Source organism: Callorhinus ursinus, unplaced genomic scaffold, assembly GCF_003265705.2.
Source record: "Callorhinus ursinus isolate GAN/ISIS: 27379988/994484 unplaced genomic scaffold, GSC_fseal_2.0 scaffold55, whole genome shotgun sequence".
Lineage (NCBI taxonomy): Eukaryota > Metazoa > Chordata > Mammalia > Carnivora > Otariidae > Callorhinus > Callorhinus ursinus.
Window position 1 is genome coordinate 3,784,791 of NW_027397117.1, and position 15,943 is coordinate 3,800,733.

The 15,943-nt window shown below is 42.8% G+C and overlaps 1 protein-coding gene across 8 annotated transcripts in view; it reads left to right on the forward strand.

The window, feature by feature from the left end:
* Positions 1-14,717, forward strand: part of GTF2I (general transcription factor IIi) — a 101,017-nt gene extending 86,300 nt beyond the window's left edge. For 6 of the 8 annotated variants that reach the window (XM_025864765.2, XM_025864768.2, XM_025864766.2 and 3 more), the window contains 12 exons: positions 3,837-3,938; positions 4,650-4,715; positions 5,054-5,237; positions 6,364-6,422; positions 6,827-6,907; positions 7,350-7,433; positions 7,774-7,957; positions 9,748-9,776; positions 11,457-11,498; positions 12,270-12,311; positions 12,799-12,874; positions 13,576-14,717. In XM_025864765.2, the coding sequence (XP_025720550.1) occupies positions 3,837-3,938; positions 4,650-4,715; positions 5,054-5,237; positions 6,364-6,422; positions 6,827-6,907; positions 7,350-7,433; positions 7,774-7,957; positions 9,748-9,776; positions 11,457-11,498; positions 12,270-12,311; positions 12,799-12,857 (932 nt within the window). In that variant the 3' untranslated portion in view covers positions 12,858-12,874; positions 13,576-14,717. Of the gene's footprint in view, positions 1-3,836; positions 3,939-4,649; positions 4,716-5,053; positions 5,238-5,602; positions 6,424-6,826; positions 6,908-7,349; positions 7,434-7,773; positions 7,958-9,747; positions 9,777-11,456; positions 11,499-12,269; positions 12,312-12,798; positions 12,875-13,575 lie in introns of those variants that run through there. The other 2 variants (XM_073884201.1, XM_073884203.1) reach the window with 2 other exon arrangements.
* The last annotated feature ends 1,226 nt before the right edge of the window (positions 14,718-15,943 follow it).

The window sequence follows — 15,943 nt, forward strand, 5'->3', positions numbered from 1 at the left end:
CCTTCTGGTGGTCTACATTTTTTATTTATTTATTTATTTATTTTTTTAAATTTTATTTTGTGCCAGCCAACTTTCTTTTTTTTTTTTTTAAAGATTTTATTTATTTATTTATTTGAGAGAGAGAGAATGAGAGAGAGAAAGCACATGAGGGGGGGAAGGGTCAGAGGGAGAAGCAGACTCCCTGCTGAGCAGGGAGCCCGAAGCGGGACTCGATCCCGGGACTCCAGGATCATGACCTGAGCCGAAGGCAGTCGCTTAACCAACTGAGCCACCCAGGCGCCCTGGTCTACATTTTTTAAATGTACAGTTCTGTGCATTATGTGCATTCACATTGTTATGCACCTATCACGACCATTACCACCATCCATCTCCTGAACTTTGTCCTCTTTCCCTTTCAAAACTGCCGGCCAACATGGGATCCCCTTCATTTAAGTAACTGCTACGCCTTTCTCCACCACAGTTCCACGTTCGACAGCAGCGCTCCAAGTGTTCGAGTTTCTCCACATACTCGCCACCAGTTTTTATTTTCTGTTTCTTATTTTTTAAAGATTTTATTTATTTGAGAGAGCGAGCATGCGAGCATGAGCAGGGGGAGCAGGAGGGGCAAAGAGAGAGGGAGAAGCAGATGCCCTCATCATGCTCAGAGAGAGAGAGAACACAAGCAGGGGGAGTGGGAGAGGGAGAGGCAGGCTTCCCGCGGAGCAGGGAGCCCGATGCGGGGCTCGATCCCAGGACCCTGGGATCATGACCTGAGCTGAAGGCAGACGCTTAACGAGTGAGCCACCCCGGCGCCCCATAAATAAAAAATCTTTTAAAAAAAAGTTTTTGTATGGACATAAGTTTTTAATATTCGTTTTATTTTTTGAGGGTTTGATTATTAAATACAAATAAATGTATTAACTAGAATGATCTCGTGTAAATGCTGATACTTTTCTTGCCTTGCAGTAGAATCAGCAAGGGAGACAAGATAGGAATGGGATGCTCTTTAGGTTGGGTAATAAACCCATTTATTATACATACCAGCTTAGAAGCCCATTGTTTAGGGACACCTGGGTGGTTCATTTGGTTAAGCGTCTGCCTTCGGCTCTGGTCATGATCCCGGGGTCCTGGGATCGAGCCCCACATCGGACTCCCTGCTCAGCGGGGAGCCTGCTTCTCCCTCTGCCTGCCACTCCCCCTGCTTGTGTGTGTGTCCCTCTCTCTGACAAACAAATAAAATCTTAAAAAAAAAAAAGCCCATTGTTTTTAAATTGAAAGAAATACTATCCAAGTATTAGACCCTCACTTCGCATACTATACTTTTGGTTTCTAATTCAAAAGGAGAGGACTAAGGTCGGTGATGGCTTGGTGATAAAATGGTTTTGACCTTCCTTCAGATTAACAGAGAATAGGTTTATATTACGTTCCCCATGCCAAAGAGGTCCTTGTCCCACGATAACTTTCTGTTGCTCCACCAAGTCTATAAATGGACTCTGAATTTAAGTAATATTCATTTAAATACCATAAAATAATCATTAGTATTTTAAGGTGATGTATGTAGTAAAAGCTGTGTCCGTGTCCAGGAACTTTTTGGCAATTTAGTGTTGGGGGGAGGTATTTTGCTTGCACCATACTAATACTCTGTTTTAAATTATACATCGTGCTTGTTTGGAATTGTTTTACTTTAAAAAAGAGATGTATATAATTTATACACAGTAAAATGTACCCATTGTAGTTGTACGGTTTGAGTTTTGGAAAATGGTGGTGCCACCACTTTAGTCAATTTTTGGAACATCTCCATCACCCTGCCCTGTTCCCCACAGGCCACAGCAGCCGGGCCCACGGGCAACCCCGGTCTGCCTTTTTTTTTTTTTTTTTTTAAGTTTTATTTATTTATTTGACAGGCAAAGACAGCGAGAGAGGGAACACAGGCACGGGGAGTGGCAGAGGGAGAAGCAGGCTTTCTGCCAAGCAGGGAGCCTGACACAGGGCTGTATCCCAGGACCCTGGGATCATGACCTGAGCTGAAGGCAGATGCTTAACAACTGAGCCACCCAGTGCCACCGCCGCCCCCCCGCCACCCCGGTCTGCTTTTTTGTCACCACGGAATGCTTTTGCCTGTTCTGGAATTTCATATAACTGCAATCCTACTGGCTCTACTCTTTATGGCTGGCTTCTTTTTCTCAGAATAATGCTTTTTGATTTAACACTCGTGGCATATTTCATATCCCCTTTTTATTGTGGAGTATTCCTCCATGGTGTGGCTTCACCACATTTTGTTTATACATTTGTCAGTGGACATTTGGGTTTGTTTCCAGCCTTGTCTAAAAACGATACTGTGAACATTTGTGTACAAAGTGCAGCATATGTTCTCCCCTTGAGGAGGTATTTAGAAGCAAAATCGTGGAGCTGTTCACGTTCTGCGAGACTGCCGAACAGTCTTCCGAAGTGGTTTTGTCATTTTACACTCCTACCAGGAGTGGATGCCTTCCAGTTGCCACCCATCCTCCCCATCCTCGGCATTTGTCATTGTTTTTTAAATTTTAGTTTTTCCAGTGGGTATGTGATGCTATTTCACTAAACTATAAACCCAAATGCTGCTTTATTAATGTAGACTAAGAACTAGATATTTCAGTCAAGTCCATTCTGTTTGCTGCTCTCAAGTTCCCTCCTGTCTCACCCTGTTATCGAAGGCTTGCTTCATGAGTATGGAGCCTAAGCAGAGGTGTGAGCTGACTTAGTAGCCCTGTTGCAGGGCTCTGGTGATGGGATGGACTGATTGCCTCTTCATGGTTGTACCCACCAGCTAGCCCAGGCTGCTAGTTTGCTTTCATCACTATGCCATCTTAAGAAAGCTCTTGTTTTTATTCAGGAGTTTTGAAATAATTAAAGAGTAGAATGTTGGGTCTTGACATTTTATTTATTTCATTTGTTTAAGATTTTATGCATTTTAGAGAAAGAGCACGCACGCGCTTGAGTGGGGGGAGGTACAGAGGGAGGAGGACAAGCAGACCCCGTGCTGAGCACGAGCCAGATGCAGGGCTCTATCCTAGGATCCTGAGATCGTGACCTGAGCCGAAATCAAGATCAGACACTTAACTGACTGAGCCACCCAGGCACCCTGAAAGCCCAGAGTCTATACAGATACTCAGCAAATTGGGAAATTCGGAGTTTGAAGATGTATCTTTAGAATGTTGGTTATTTTCTAAAGAAATCTGAAGAACCTTAATTTCTTTTTATTTTCCCATTATTTTGCCTATTTTGTTTTTAAAGATTGCTGGCTGGCTTCAGATTAAAATAAACTCACTATTTAAGCATTAGGTGATCTCTACATAAAGAAGAGTCAGGTCCTGGTTTTATAAGAATAACTTAAACTAATAGTCCTTTTCATTCAATGGAAAAACAACCAGTTTCCTATAATACTGTTTCTAATTTTACTAAGAATTCAAAGGAGGGATGTGTCTAGAGTCAGCTAGAGAATCCAAAGGAAGGCTTCATAGTAGAGATAGTACCTGAAGTTGGATTATGTTCAGGGGTTGAAAGAAAAATACATAAGGAAACATAGCTACCCCAAAATTAGATGGCCCCAAAAGGGTGCGTTGAAGCATTAAGTGAGTTGAAAATTCGTCAGATCTTCCAGAAAGCTAATTCTGTTTGGGACGAAAATGGCTGAAGGTAGGGACGGAAGTAGAAAAATGGATGGAGGCAGTAGCAGGGGCCTCGGTGCCCATTTGCATTGCACAGTGCTTATGTACTGTTTGAACTTAACGTGGTTTTTCAGGGAAATCACAAGCAGTGCTTAAACATGATGAAGTACATGTATTGATTATGATTTTTTCCTTTTAATTCTTCTTTAGGCCCTAATAACAGCAACCCTCAAACCTCCACGGTTAGAACCCCTACCCAGACTAATGGTTCTAATGTTCCCTTCAAGCCTCGAGGGAGAGAGTTTTCCTTTGGTAAATATGAATTCTTTTTTTCTTAATTTCATCATTTTAAATAAAAGGAACCAATACACTTTATTTTTCTAGGTGAATTCTTATTTGGTAAGTTGGTATATACGAGCTATTAAAGGTACTATAATAGCTACTTAACCCCTCTGTGCCTCAGTTTCTGGATTTGTAAAGTGTGGATAATATTACTTCCTGCCTTGGGTTATTATGAGGATTGTAAGTACTAAGTTAAAGGGTAGAACCATACCTGGCACATAGAAGGTGCTGTCATTGTTTTTTGGGAGGTTTCTTGGTTTTCATTTGTTTTTTATTTTTAGCCTATGTCATTTGTTGCCAATCTATTAGTAATAGAGTGAGACCGTTTAATAATGTAGGATTAAAGTAGTTGCCAAGACACGACTCTGCTAAAAACATATGTGGGTTTTTTTTTTGTACTTTTTTCCTTTTTTAAGATTTTATTTATTTATTTGAGAGAAAGAGAATGAGAGGGGGGAGGGTCAGAGGTAGAAGCAGACTCCCCGCTGAGCTGGGAGCCCGATGCGGGACTCAATCCCGGGACTCCAGGATCATGACCTGAGCCGAAGGCAGTCGCTTAACCGACTGAGCCACCCAGGCGCCCTTTTTTGTACTTCTTAAAGATGCACAATGAAATAAGTTGCTGGGCATAGATGTATTTTGCTAAGTATTGCTACTAACTGTCTTGTTTTTCACTTGCAGAGGCCTGGAATGCCAAAATCACGGACTTAAAGCAGAAAGTTGAGAATCTTTTCAATGAAAAATGCGGTAAGTTTATTTTGAAATATTAGTGCTAAAATGTATGGTAGCCTTTTTCAAGTAGTCTAAGAATGTGTGCAGAATAAAATGTTCAGCGTTGAAATATTACTGTCATGGGAAGTGCATGCGTTTTGCGAGCATGGATGCCATCATTTCTCCCACTTTTCTGAGCACTGCAGAATTGAACACATTTTTCTAAAATTAAAAGTAATATGATTTTTCAAAAAAAAGAATATAATTTTAGTAGCTGCAAAGCGTAATTTAAAAGATTTTTTTTTTTACAAAGGTTGAGTTTTGAAAAGTGACGAACATGAGAAAGAATAGAAACGTCTGGGTGTGTTTTACAGGCGAAGCCCTTGGCCTGAAGCAAGCTGTGAAAGTACCATTTGCATTATTTGAATCTTTCCCAGAAGACTTCTATGTGGAGGGCCTCCCTGAGGGCGTGCCATTCCGGCGGCCGTCCACCTTTGGCATTCCAAGGCTGGAGAAGATACTCAGAAACAAGGCCAAGATTAAGTTCATCATTAAAAAGTAAGGGCAGTAAGCTGAAAGGAGGCTGGCCGGGTGGCGGCGGCAGTGCTCTGACATGGGCAGATTGGTGCTTGGGTTCACCTTTGTATCAAGACCTCATTAGGTCTAGGAGGCAAAAAAGAAGGCTCTTTAAGCTGTGCTTTTGTAGATCTGTTAAATGTTTCGTAACTGGTTATAAGAGGGAAGGAGGGCTGTAGCTTGTCAGAGGGATGACAGCTTGATTTTTTTCAATATACCACTGTCTTACTGTTAATCGTCGATGCTGCTGGGGTCTAAGCAGTTGTTCAGTTTTGTAAAGCCCTATGATTCCTCCAGCTTACAGAATATTTTTTCTTTCTTTCTTTAAGTTTATTTATTTTTTTTAGTAATCTCTACACCCACTGTGGGACTTGAACTCATGACCTCGAGATCAAGAGTCGGATGCTCTTCCAACTGAGCCCACCAGGCGCCCCCAGAATATTTTAAATTTCTGTTGGCTTTGGAGTTCTATGAATTAGGCCAACACAATTGAAGTGGATGGGAATAATCAGAAATTAAAAATATATGTTGATGTTCAAGAATTATTTGAATTTAATGGAAGTGAATTTTAGGTGTCATTTATTAATGCTTGCTTCTGAGTCACACAACAGTATTGTCAAATGCTCAAAGCTGACACTGCCAACCACAATGGCCACCTTTTGTACTTCTGGCCAGGGCTGGAGAGGGCTGGAGAGGTTTGGATAGGTCTGGCAGTAGCTAAGGCCTCTGCTTCTGCGTCTTCCTAGAGAAAGGCTCGCGCTTAAGTTTCCACAAGCTTGTCCTCTGTTTCCATGCTGCCCGTGTACAGTGTGTTCCCTGTTTCCATTCTCAAGTCTAGCACTAGATCCTTCCAGGATATGGTGGAAACCATGGGAAAGAGAAACTAATTTAAGCTAGACGGAGCTGGGTTGGTGTTGTGATCATGATTAGAATTGGGGATTTTGTATATGTTTTAGACGAGGGACATGTTCTTTCTATTCTTCCATTACTAAGAATTGAATGTATGTGTACAGAAAGTAAATGGTTCTTTTAAATCTTTGTTTAATTTTAACGTTTTACTATGGGATTATTAGCACACAATGTTTTTTTCTCCCTTCCTGTTTTTCAGGCCTGAAATGTTTGAGACCGCAATTAAGGAGAGCACCTCCTCCTCCAAGAGCCCTCCAAGTGAGTGTCCTTGCTACAGAACGTGTGCTGTGGGAAACTTAGGTTGCAGCAGTAATTTTAAAAGAATCGTTGAAAGAACAGCTACTGAGTTAAAACCAAGAAAACTCATTAAAGATTGTGGTTTGACTGATTTACAATTTTGAGTTTATTTAATAAATGAGAATCTTTGTATGTCTGATGCTGTACTAAGCATAGTGAGAAAGAGAAAAGAGTGGTGGGGGGGTGGGGAGCAGTCTTTCAGGAAGCTTAATTCCCCCAGAATGACAAAGTATACCATCAAATGGACCAACCCTTACACAAAATTGGGTTAAATACTATCTTGTGTAGTCTGAATTTTAAGCGCATCAACAGAGCTGGTTTAATTACATTTTGTGTGTGTTCTAATCTGAAGTTTCTATTTTAAGGAAAAATAAATTCATCGCCCAACGTTAATACTACTGCATCAGGTGTTGAAGATCTTAACATCATTCAGGTGACGATTCCAGGTATGGTTTCTCTGCCTTTCTCTCGCTTGTGGGGTTTTCTGTGTTCAGATTTTCACTCGACTGACTCGGGGTCCCGAGACTCATCCTGTGCCATGCTGTGCCCCCACCCGCCCTGCAGAGAGCGCTCACCAAACACATCACCTCGTCGGTTCCTTTCCGGAAGGCTCCAGGCAGTTACCTCGAGCCCGCAGCGTGAGCTAGTACCTAGTGTCTTGTTGAGGAAATCTGTACAAAAGAGGGGGCAGAGTTCCTTATAACAGGAACAGAGGCATAACATTTTCCATTTGTTGTTAGAGTCAAATCACTTGGTTATTTCAATCTCGATTAGTGTAAAATACTTAAATCTTCCAAGACATGAAGCGAGTTCACTCAGAGCACCTAAAAATTGACCTGGAATTAAAATTGCATTATTTAGCTATGACCGTCCTCTTGCCTTTTCTAGATGATGATAACGAAAGGCTGTCAAAAGTTGAAAAAGCAAGACAGCTCAGAGAGCAAGTGAATGACCTCTTCAGTCGGAAATTTGGTGAGTTTCGCGTTTGCTTAGTGCCACTGCAATAAGCTAGGACATTTCCTTCCAGCGAGAGCTGAATGGTAGATCATGCTCGGAGAGCTGTTGTCTTCCTGTATAAAAGGAAATGAAGTTGAAATGCAGGTGTTCTGGGTGCCTGGGTGGCTCAGGCATTAAGCGTCTGCCTTCGGCTCAGGTCATGATCCCGGGGTCCTGGGATCGAGCTCCGCATCCGGCTCCCTGCTCCGCGGGAAGCCTGCTTCTCCCTCTCCCACTTAATGTTGCTCATGTGCTTTCTAACCACGTCGGAGATGATAGGTTGACCTGTGCTTTTATGCTGTTTGTCTTGTCCTAGGTGAAGCTATTGGTATGGGTTTCCCTGTGAAAGTTCCCTACAGGAAAATCACAATTAACCCTGGCTGTGTGGTCGTTGATGGCATGCCCCCCGGAGTGTCATTCAAAGCCCCCAGTTACCTGGAAATCAGCTCCATGAGGAGGATCTTAGATTCTGCTGAGTTCATTAAATTCACTGTCATCAGGTAAGTGAGCCTTCCCCGCTTGTTCGTAAGAATGACTCTGTCCGTCGTGAGGCTAAGTCATCTTCCAGAATGTAGTCCTAGGTAATAATAGAATCAAATTTTCTGTATAACACATAAAATCCTTGAGTTCTTCTACTGTGACATTCTCTTCTCCCTGAGCTGACTCTTAAATATTTTATTTATTCATTTGAGACACAGAGATACAGAGAGAGCATGAGCAGGGAGTGAGGCAGAGGGAGAGGGAGAAGCAGGCTTCCTGCTGAGCCAGGAGCCCGATGTGGGGCTCGATCCCAGAACCCTGGGATCATGACCCGAGCCAAAGGCAGACGCTTAACCATCTGAGCCACCCAGGCACCCTCTGAGCTGACTCTTAATTCTCCTGTTTTTAAGGCAAGGGGTTAGCAAACCTTTTTCCATGGACCAGATCCAGCCTGTTGCCTGTTTTTATAAAGCCTTATTAAAACACGGTTACAGGGCGCCTGGGTGGCTCAGTCGGTTACGCGGCTGCTTTCGGCTCAGGTCATGATCCCAGGGTCCTGGGATCGAGCCCCGCATCGGGCTTCCTGCTCAGCGGGAAGCCTGCTTCTCCCTCTCCCACTCGCCCTGCTTGTGTTCCTGCTCTCGCTATCTCTTTCTCTGTCAAATAAATAAATAAAATCTTTAAAAAAAAAAACACACGGTTACATACAGTTGGCAGTACATAGCGTCTACCGCAGCTTTCAGCTTACAGGGGTGAAACGGAGCAGTGGGGACAGACACAGTATGGTCTGCAAAGCCGAAAATATTTACTGGCTGACCTGCTACAGAAAACAGCTGGCCAGCATGTGTCTTAGAAACGTCATCCCAGGCTCAAGTCCGACAGGGATCTGATCCCAAGTCAGGTCATTCTGTCTCCTTGTCTGTACCATAAAAGTGTAGTTGTCACCTTTGAGGATGGGCTCCTTATCCACAGAGCAGGAATGATGATTGTACCTACACTCTAACAGCATCGTGAGATCGCATTAATACGTGTTCGTCCAGTAGGTGTTCCCCAGACATCCTGTCTTCCATCTGCCTAAGCAAGAGTCCATGTCATCTTTTTTTTTTTTTAACTTTTTATTTATTTATTCATGAGAGACAGAGAGAGAGGCAGAGGGAGAAGCAGGCTCCCAAGGAGCAGGGAGCCTGATGTGGGACTCGATCCCAGGACTCTGGGATCATGACCTAAGCCAAAGGCAGACGCTTAACCATCTGAGCCACCCAGGCACCCAAGAGTCCATGTCATCTTCACCCTTTCCAGCTCCCCAAAACGTCGCTATCACTAAATCTTCCCAGTCGGTTCATTGTTAAGTTCCCACTGTTTCTAGTACAAATCACTTAGGACTGGCTCTTGGAAATAGCTCATGTGGTAACCTCCCGAGGCTTTCTGTCATCCACTCATCTCCCAGTACCCTTTCCCTAAAAATCCCGTTTTTGTCCCACTTAACCCATGTCCATGGTCCATGCTCTTCCCCAGGGGTCTGGGTAAAAGCTTGCTTCCATTAGACTATGTCACTGAAATTACTGTATTCTTTTTTTCTTGGCTTCTGTTGTTTTCACCATCTTTAGTGTGGCCTTTTCTAATGATGGTCTGTAGTAGTTATTCATATGTCTATCTATTCATAGATTAAAAAGTAAGATTGAAACGTAGTTGGATAACATTGCTCATTTTAACACGTAAGTGACGTGAGTTAAATATTAGTTAAATAAACTACATGTAAATTCTTGTAGAACAAAAATAAACTGTTAACATAATTTGTTTCTCTCTTTAGACCATTTCCAGGACTTGTGATTAATAACCGTGAGTAAATTTCATGAAGTCTTTTCCTTTCTTTTCTGGGGTGTGAGAGACTGTGTGCATGTGTCTTTGCTCGCAGAATGTAGTGTTTTACTTCACCTACTGCAGTAACCTGGCAAAGTTGGTGTTTTAGCCTCAGTGTCAAGGCACTAGGCACTTTTCTACATGTAAGATGGGGTTAGATGCTTAGCCTTTTAAATCTCAGTTTATTTGTTCATAAAATGGTGATATTAGTTCCCATTTTGAGAGTCTTCAAGCAGTTTAAATGACTCCTTTGGTGTCAAACATCCTAAACAGGGATCATCGAGTTCCTGCCTGTGTTTGTAAATAAAGTTTTATTAGAACATTTCCTGGCCTCTTTGTTGATGGCAGAGTTGGGAAGCTGCAAGAGACCATTGTGACCTGCAAAGCCTGAGATATGCACTAACTAGCTCTTTATGAAAAAGTTTGTTGACCCCTAACCTAGAGCCGTACTTTATGTGCTCAATAAGTACAATCTGAATTTGATAATATTACTGCAGTTCCTTTACTATTAGTGTGTAATTGCGGTGCTGAAACAAGTAGGTGTTTTAATGTGATGTCGCTTGCTTCTGTTAATATTGAAGCCAGTATTTGGCACAGGTTGGGCTCTCAAATATTGTTGCACGAACAAATGTATGTGGTTTTCCAATTCCCTGATGTTCATAACATTTAAAATCACATTTCTAGCAAATACTATACGTACATGTCTTACGTTCTATTAACTTTAAATATTAAAGTTTTTCACAAGTGAGAATTCTCTTTCCCCAATACCGTTAGAGCTTCAGTCTCTTTTCCAGTTGGTATTATTATTCCAGCTCTAAAACCCATCTACACTGAGTACTCAGTTCTGTAGTTTATTCGCTGGGAGAGCGTAAGCCCCTCCAGTGTCATGTTACGGAGTTTTTGGGGCCCCTGGAGCAGCAGAGCCGCCCCCCACCCAGGAAATCAGGCACTCAGTGTAGGTGCCCCCTGCCCTTCTGTTCTGCTTCACACTGTTGGCCCTGTTTGGGGCCTTCACTCTTCAGGGTCATAGATTTTTTTCTCTCTCTTCTGCCTCCCAAGTTTTGGGTTTCACTTTATCATAAAATGTATTCATTTGATTGTACCCCTAAACCATGAGTTCTTTTTTTATAGGTTCTATTTTTAATATATTCTCTTTCTTGGCCAAATACGTTAGTATCCAGTAGTGTCAGTGATGAAAGAGGACATAGGCCTTGCTTCATAGATTTTTAATCCTCTTTCTGACACTCTACTTAAATCACACCAGGGAACTTGGTCATTTAAAGAAATCCAATGATAGTTTTTTCCTTCAGATTTTTTTTTTATTCCCAGTGCGTCTGTCTTCTGTGTAATTTTTAGGTTCAGAGAGTATTGTATTTTAAGCGTTCCTGTCCCCTTCCCTTATGTTTAAAATTAAGTTCAGTTTTGTTCTCATCCTTGTGCAATAGTGTTTAATAGAACTTTCCAGTAATTACTATGAATTAGTTATTCTGACGGGACATACCAGAGCTCTTAATACATGTTCTCTTCTTGTCATAAGGAAAATAGTGCCTGTTATGGCAAGGTTGAAGCATCCAAATACAGAATGTATGTAAAAATGCTTTTCCATTGTAACCGCATGTCATTAAATTATTGTTTAAATCAGTCTGCTTTTATTTTCAGAGTTGGTTGATCAGAGTGAGTCAGAAGGCCCAGTGATACAAGGTAAATTCAGCAGGGTAAAACAGAAATATTCCTACTTTTGTGATACAATGGATAACATAAAATTGTGGGGCCTCACTTTCTTACATGTGCTAATAACGTCAGGGAAAGTCATTTACACAGTCAGACTTCATGTTTTTGGCTCCTGTGTTCAGAGGCCTGTATAAGCTCAAGCTCTGGATCCTGACTGAGAACTGTGGGCCACATGCCATTTGACCCCACAATCCTGGTCAGGCAGAAAGGAGGTCAGGAACTAGGAGGCCGATGTTGTAGAGTGTAATTTTTTAGTGACAAGCGTGTCTTTCTAACTTTACCCCTTTATGCCATTCATATCTAATGCTTGTTATCAGCCCAGTTTTGTCAGGGGGAAATTGTGACTTTAAACATTCCTTAGAAACCAGCATTGAGGCCTGCTACTGTGATCCGCTTGAAAGCAACGAAAAGCTTTTATTTTATCAAAGAGGTATCCACAGGAAGGCGGGGAAAGACCTAAAAAGGAACTTCTTTCTTTCACGTTAGAGCTTTGTTAATTACGATTGTTATTTAAGACTTGGGTTGCGTAAGGTAACTTAACACATGCCCAAAAAGGAGATTTGGGGGAGTCTGGTTGAGTCGTCATGTTTAATCCCAAGACGCTATGGCTGCCGTTGCTTCTGGGACTTGCTTTGTGTACACTGTCTGGAGGGCTTTCTCCTTGCTTCCTCTAGGCCCTTTAAGTAAGTGAGAGTGACTTTAGAACAGTACTAGAGTAAATCTTCATGTGTTTCTCTTCAGAATCAGCTGAGCCCAGCCAGTTGGAGGTTCCTGCGACAGAAGGTAAAAAGGGTTATTAGTCCAGCTGCCAAACACTGAAGTTCCTTAAGAATGTGCTCAGGACGAAGGATTGATTGTGGTTTTCACACTACCTCCTAGAACCCTGCGGTTGTATTTTCTTTTTTCTTTTGTCTCGGGGTGAACTGGATCTGTCGGTTACGTCCAGAAACGTCGTGTTAGCGATGACTTGTGTTTCTTTTGCTCCATTTTCTCCAAATGACTCTTAATGAATCCTGAACGAGTGCAGTGACTACTTTCTAACCTAGACTTTTGAATAGATAAGCAATAAGGTGTTTGTCACTTTGGAAACTTGAGTAACACAATTTAGAACTGATTGCTAGAGGAACGTTGTCTCTGAAAATGTTACCTTTAGTATCTTATGATTCCCATTAAATTATTTTAGTACATAGTTTGGTAGGAGTGGGTTTATAATTATACAGATTTGCATTCATAGTGCAATTTACCAGTTCCCTTTTGTTTTTCTTGCTAGAAATAAAGGAGACTGATGGAAACTCTCAGATCAAGCAAGAACCAGACCCTACGTGGTAGACCTCTTCCCTCCTAGGGTAAATCAGCTTCTGTGTCTGGGATGCCATCTAATGTTCGTCTGAACTTGCCTGTGTGTTCAGGAGCTAGTGTATTTTCCCTGCTTCAGCCATAAATGGTGCCCCGCACCTTCGGGTCATAGGAGGTCGAGTGTAAGCCCTACTGGATGGTTTGAGTTAGAGGATCAAGCAGAGAGATTTTCTTTAGATCAATATTTGTGAGTCAAAGATGTAAAAACACTTTTGCGCTAAAAGGAAAATGTTTTGTTCCTAATCTATAGGGCAAATCTCACCCTCTCCATTGGAATACACTGAATCCCTATCACTACACTGACAAAAACAGCATTTGCAGAAAGATGCACAATCCATTGTGCATCTTGCCTAATTAACCTACAGCCTTGAACTTGGCCAGGTTGTTAACAGGAGAGGCAGCTCTACCCCAGGAGTCCGCTGCTTGCTGCTTTGGGGCCGTCGAAGCTCGCTAAGCCCGAGCTGTTGAATAGTTGACGATGGTTATAGGGTCTAGCTTCATAGCAGTTGCTCTGATCTGTACCTGACGGTGCACTTTTTTATACAAAGACCTTTTTTTTTGTCTGGGAATTTGCCATATTATGTCAGTTTGTGGACTTAAGTGTTGATTGAGTTTTGCTGTTTGCCAGTGTTAAATTCCTGTAACCGGAATAACCTGGTTTCTTGCTTGTTTGTTTTCTCTCCTATTTTAGCTTAAAGTATCAGTGGGTGAGAAGAGCTTTTCGGACCTGTTACTGCCCCAAGCCGTGTAATATACTTGTATAACAGAAATACCTTCTATACAAACCTTTTTTTCTACTTTTAGATAGAAATGTCTACTTTTTCAGCAGTTCTGTGAATTGAATTAAAGAGCAGAGTGACTGTAGATTTGGAATGGCTGGTTTACTTTGGAATGTATTATAAGGATTTTACAGCAATGCTGGAAAAACGACAGGGAAAATGACAGGGATGAATCTCATCAGATTTTTTACGTATCAACAGAGCCTTCAGCTATGGTGTTTATTTTCCAATCAAGCGAAGATCTCTCCTACTGGAACATCTCAGCTCCTGCAGTGAAGAAACACCTGTGATATAGTTCAGTCCTTTTAGTTTTTCTATTTGAAAAATCATTTAAATGATCCTTTTGTTCACGGCTCTCTTTGACGACTGAGTGAACCGTTAGTATCTGTATATTTGACTAAACCTTTTCCTAAGCTATCTATCATGGTTCATATGTTTTTTATCATAATTAAAACACCACTGTCTGGATCACCTAACAAGCCAGTGAGGTTAGCATATCGGCGTGTGGCCTAGAGACGAAGTACAGGACCCTCTTCCACTGAGCTCTGGCACCTGGATCAAACGCGTGATGCACCGGAAGTGTAAGGTCAGGTATGAGCGTTTGGGCCAGCCCAGGGACAGACGCTAAAGCCTCGCGATCATCTAACCTGTTGTGGTGTGGGTTTCTCTGGGACACTTCCAGCTCGGATCAGACTGTAGGGCTTTTCAGCGCCTTCGTTATTTTAGAACTCTACTTGTAACTTTGAGGCTCCGGTGTGGGGAGTGAGGGGCCAATAAGCTAACGACGTGCCCCCCGATATTCTGCGCCATTTGTGGGAGGATCTTACGTGGGTTGGATTTCACAGACAATGAGAGTTGTAAAATACCAGCTCTGAGAAGCTAGAGTACGTGATGGCATAGAGTTTTCATTAGCTTTATCACAATATTCACGATGGAGAATTATATTACATGGTAGCAGAAATAGGCATTTTTATGTGTTGCTTATATTTTACCTCAAATTAAATTGTAGATATAGGGTAATAAATAAAATCCATCCATGCCTTTCACACACTAATTCATTTCTTTCGAAGGTGTTTTCATGGTTATGTCTGGGGAAGGTGGGTGGTTCGGTGGTAGGTGGAGTGCACAGTGAAGGCTAGGCGGGCACTGTTCGCAGGCTTTCTGAGACCAGTGTGCATCAGTCTGAGCTGGGGCTTGAGCCCCCAACTCCAGCAGCTGTGACATGCCAGCCGTATGCAGCTTCCGCGGGATTTGGAGGCAGGATCCCTCCCTGGAGAGAGCATGTGCATCAGCTCCTCCCACATGCAAAATCACACATGGACTACACATTTTTTTTCCTGTTCTCCCAGCATGGCCTCTGCCTCTCCCCTCTCCCCGACCCGTGCGCGCCCGGGGAAAGCAGGGATCCCCGCTTGCTAGCCTGCCGGCCGACATCAACAGCTCATAGCTACTCCAACAGGTCTCGTGGTTCCTTTCAAGCCTTCTTAACAAGTGTGCACAGCCTAGCGCCTTTACCCCCAACTTCCCATCCCAGCCGCTTACAAAACCCTCTCCATCAACGGGCCACTTTTAAAAGGAGTTAAGCGCTTACGTATAAGGCTTCTTTAACAAACGTGTGGTGGGATTACAGACTCAGCAAGGAGATGTGTTGTCCTATCCGCCATGAGTATTTACATCCAGTGTAAAAATGCTGTACACGTTCGCACGGTTTTTGTTTTCGTGTATGGCTTTTCTTTTTCCCTTTTTTCTTTCACATCTGCTGAGCAGATAGTTTGTGTACTCTGGACAAACAGCCCAGAACCAGCACTACAGCCACGTCACAACTTTTGAAAGGTTGAGGGAATGCGGTCCTGGCCTGTTCCGCTTCCCCTCTTAACAAGCGTAGTTTCAAGAAATGTTGACTCTTCAGCAAGGGGTGCTGCTGTCTCGTCTCCTCCTGGAGGAGCCTGCGTGTGAAACAAGTCGTTCTTAGTGACTCACTGTCGTCTCCAGAACCTTCCCGCCTGTGGCTCCAGGCCCCTGCGAGGGTTCTGCTTTCCCAGGTTGCCGCCCTGGCTCCCGGTGTCCCTGAGCCGGCAGTGACCGCATAAATGGGACCACAGATAGATCGAGTGATCCTTTCAGGGAGTGAGGGGATTAAACTCGCCCATCGAGATCTTTGTCAGGTCAGTGAGGACCAAATGGAAAAATGAAACAGCGCAAATAGGTCTCCTCATGCTTAGTGTTTCTGAAATGGCCTCCTTATTCCGTGACTTTTGGTCAAAGAATTTTACCAGGGAG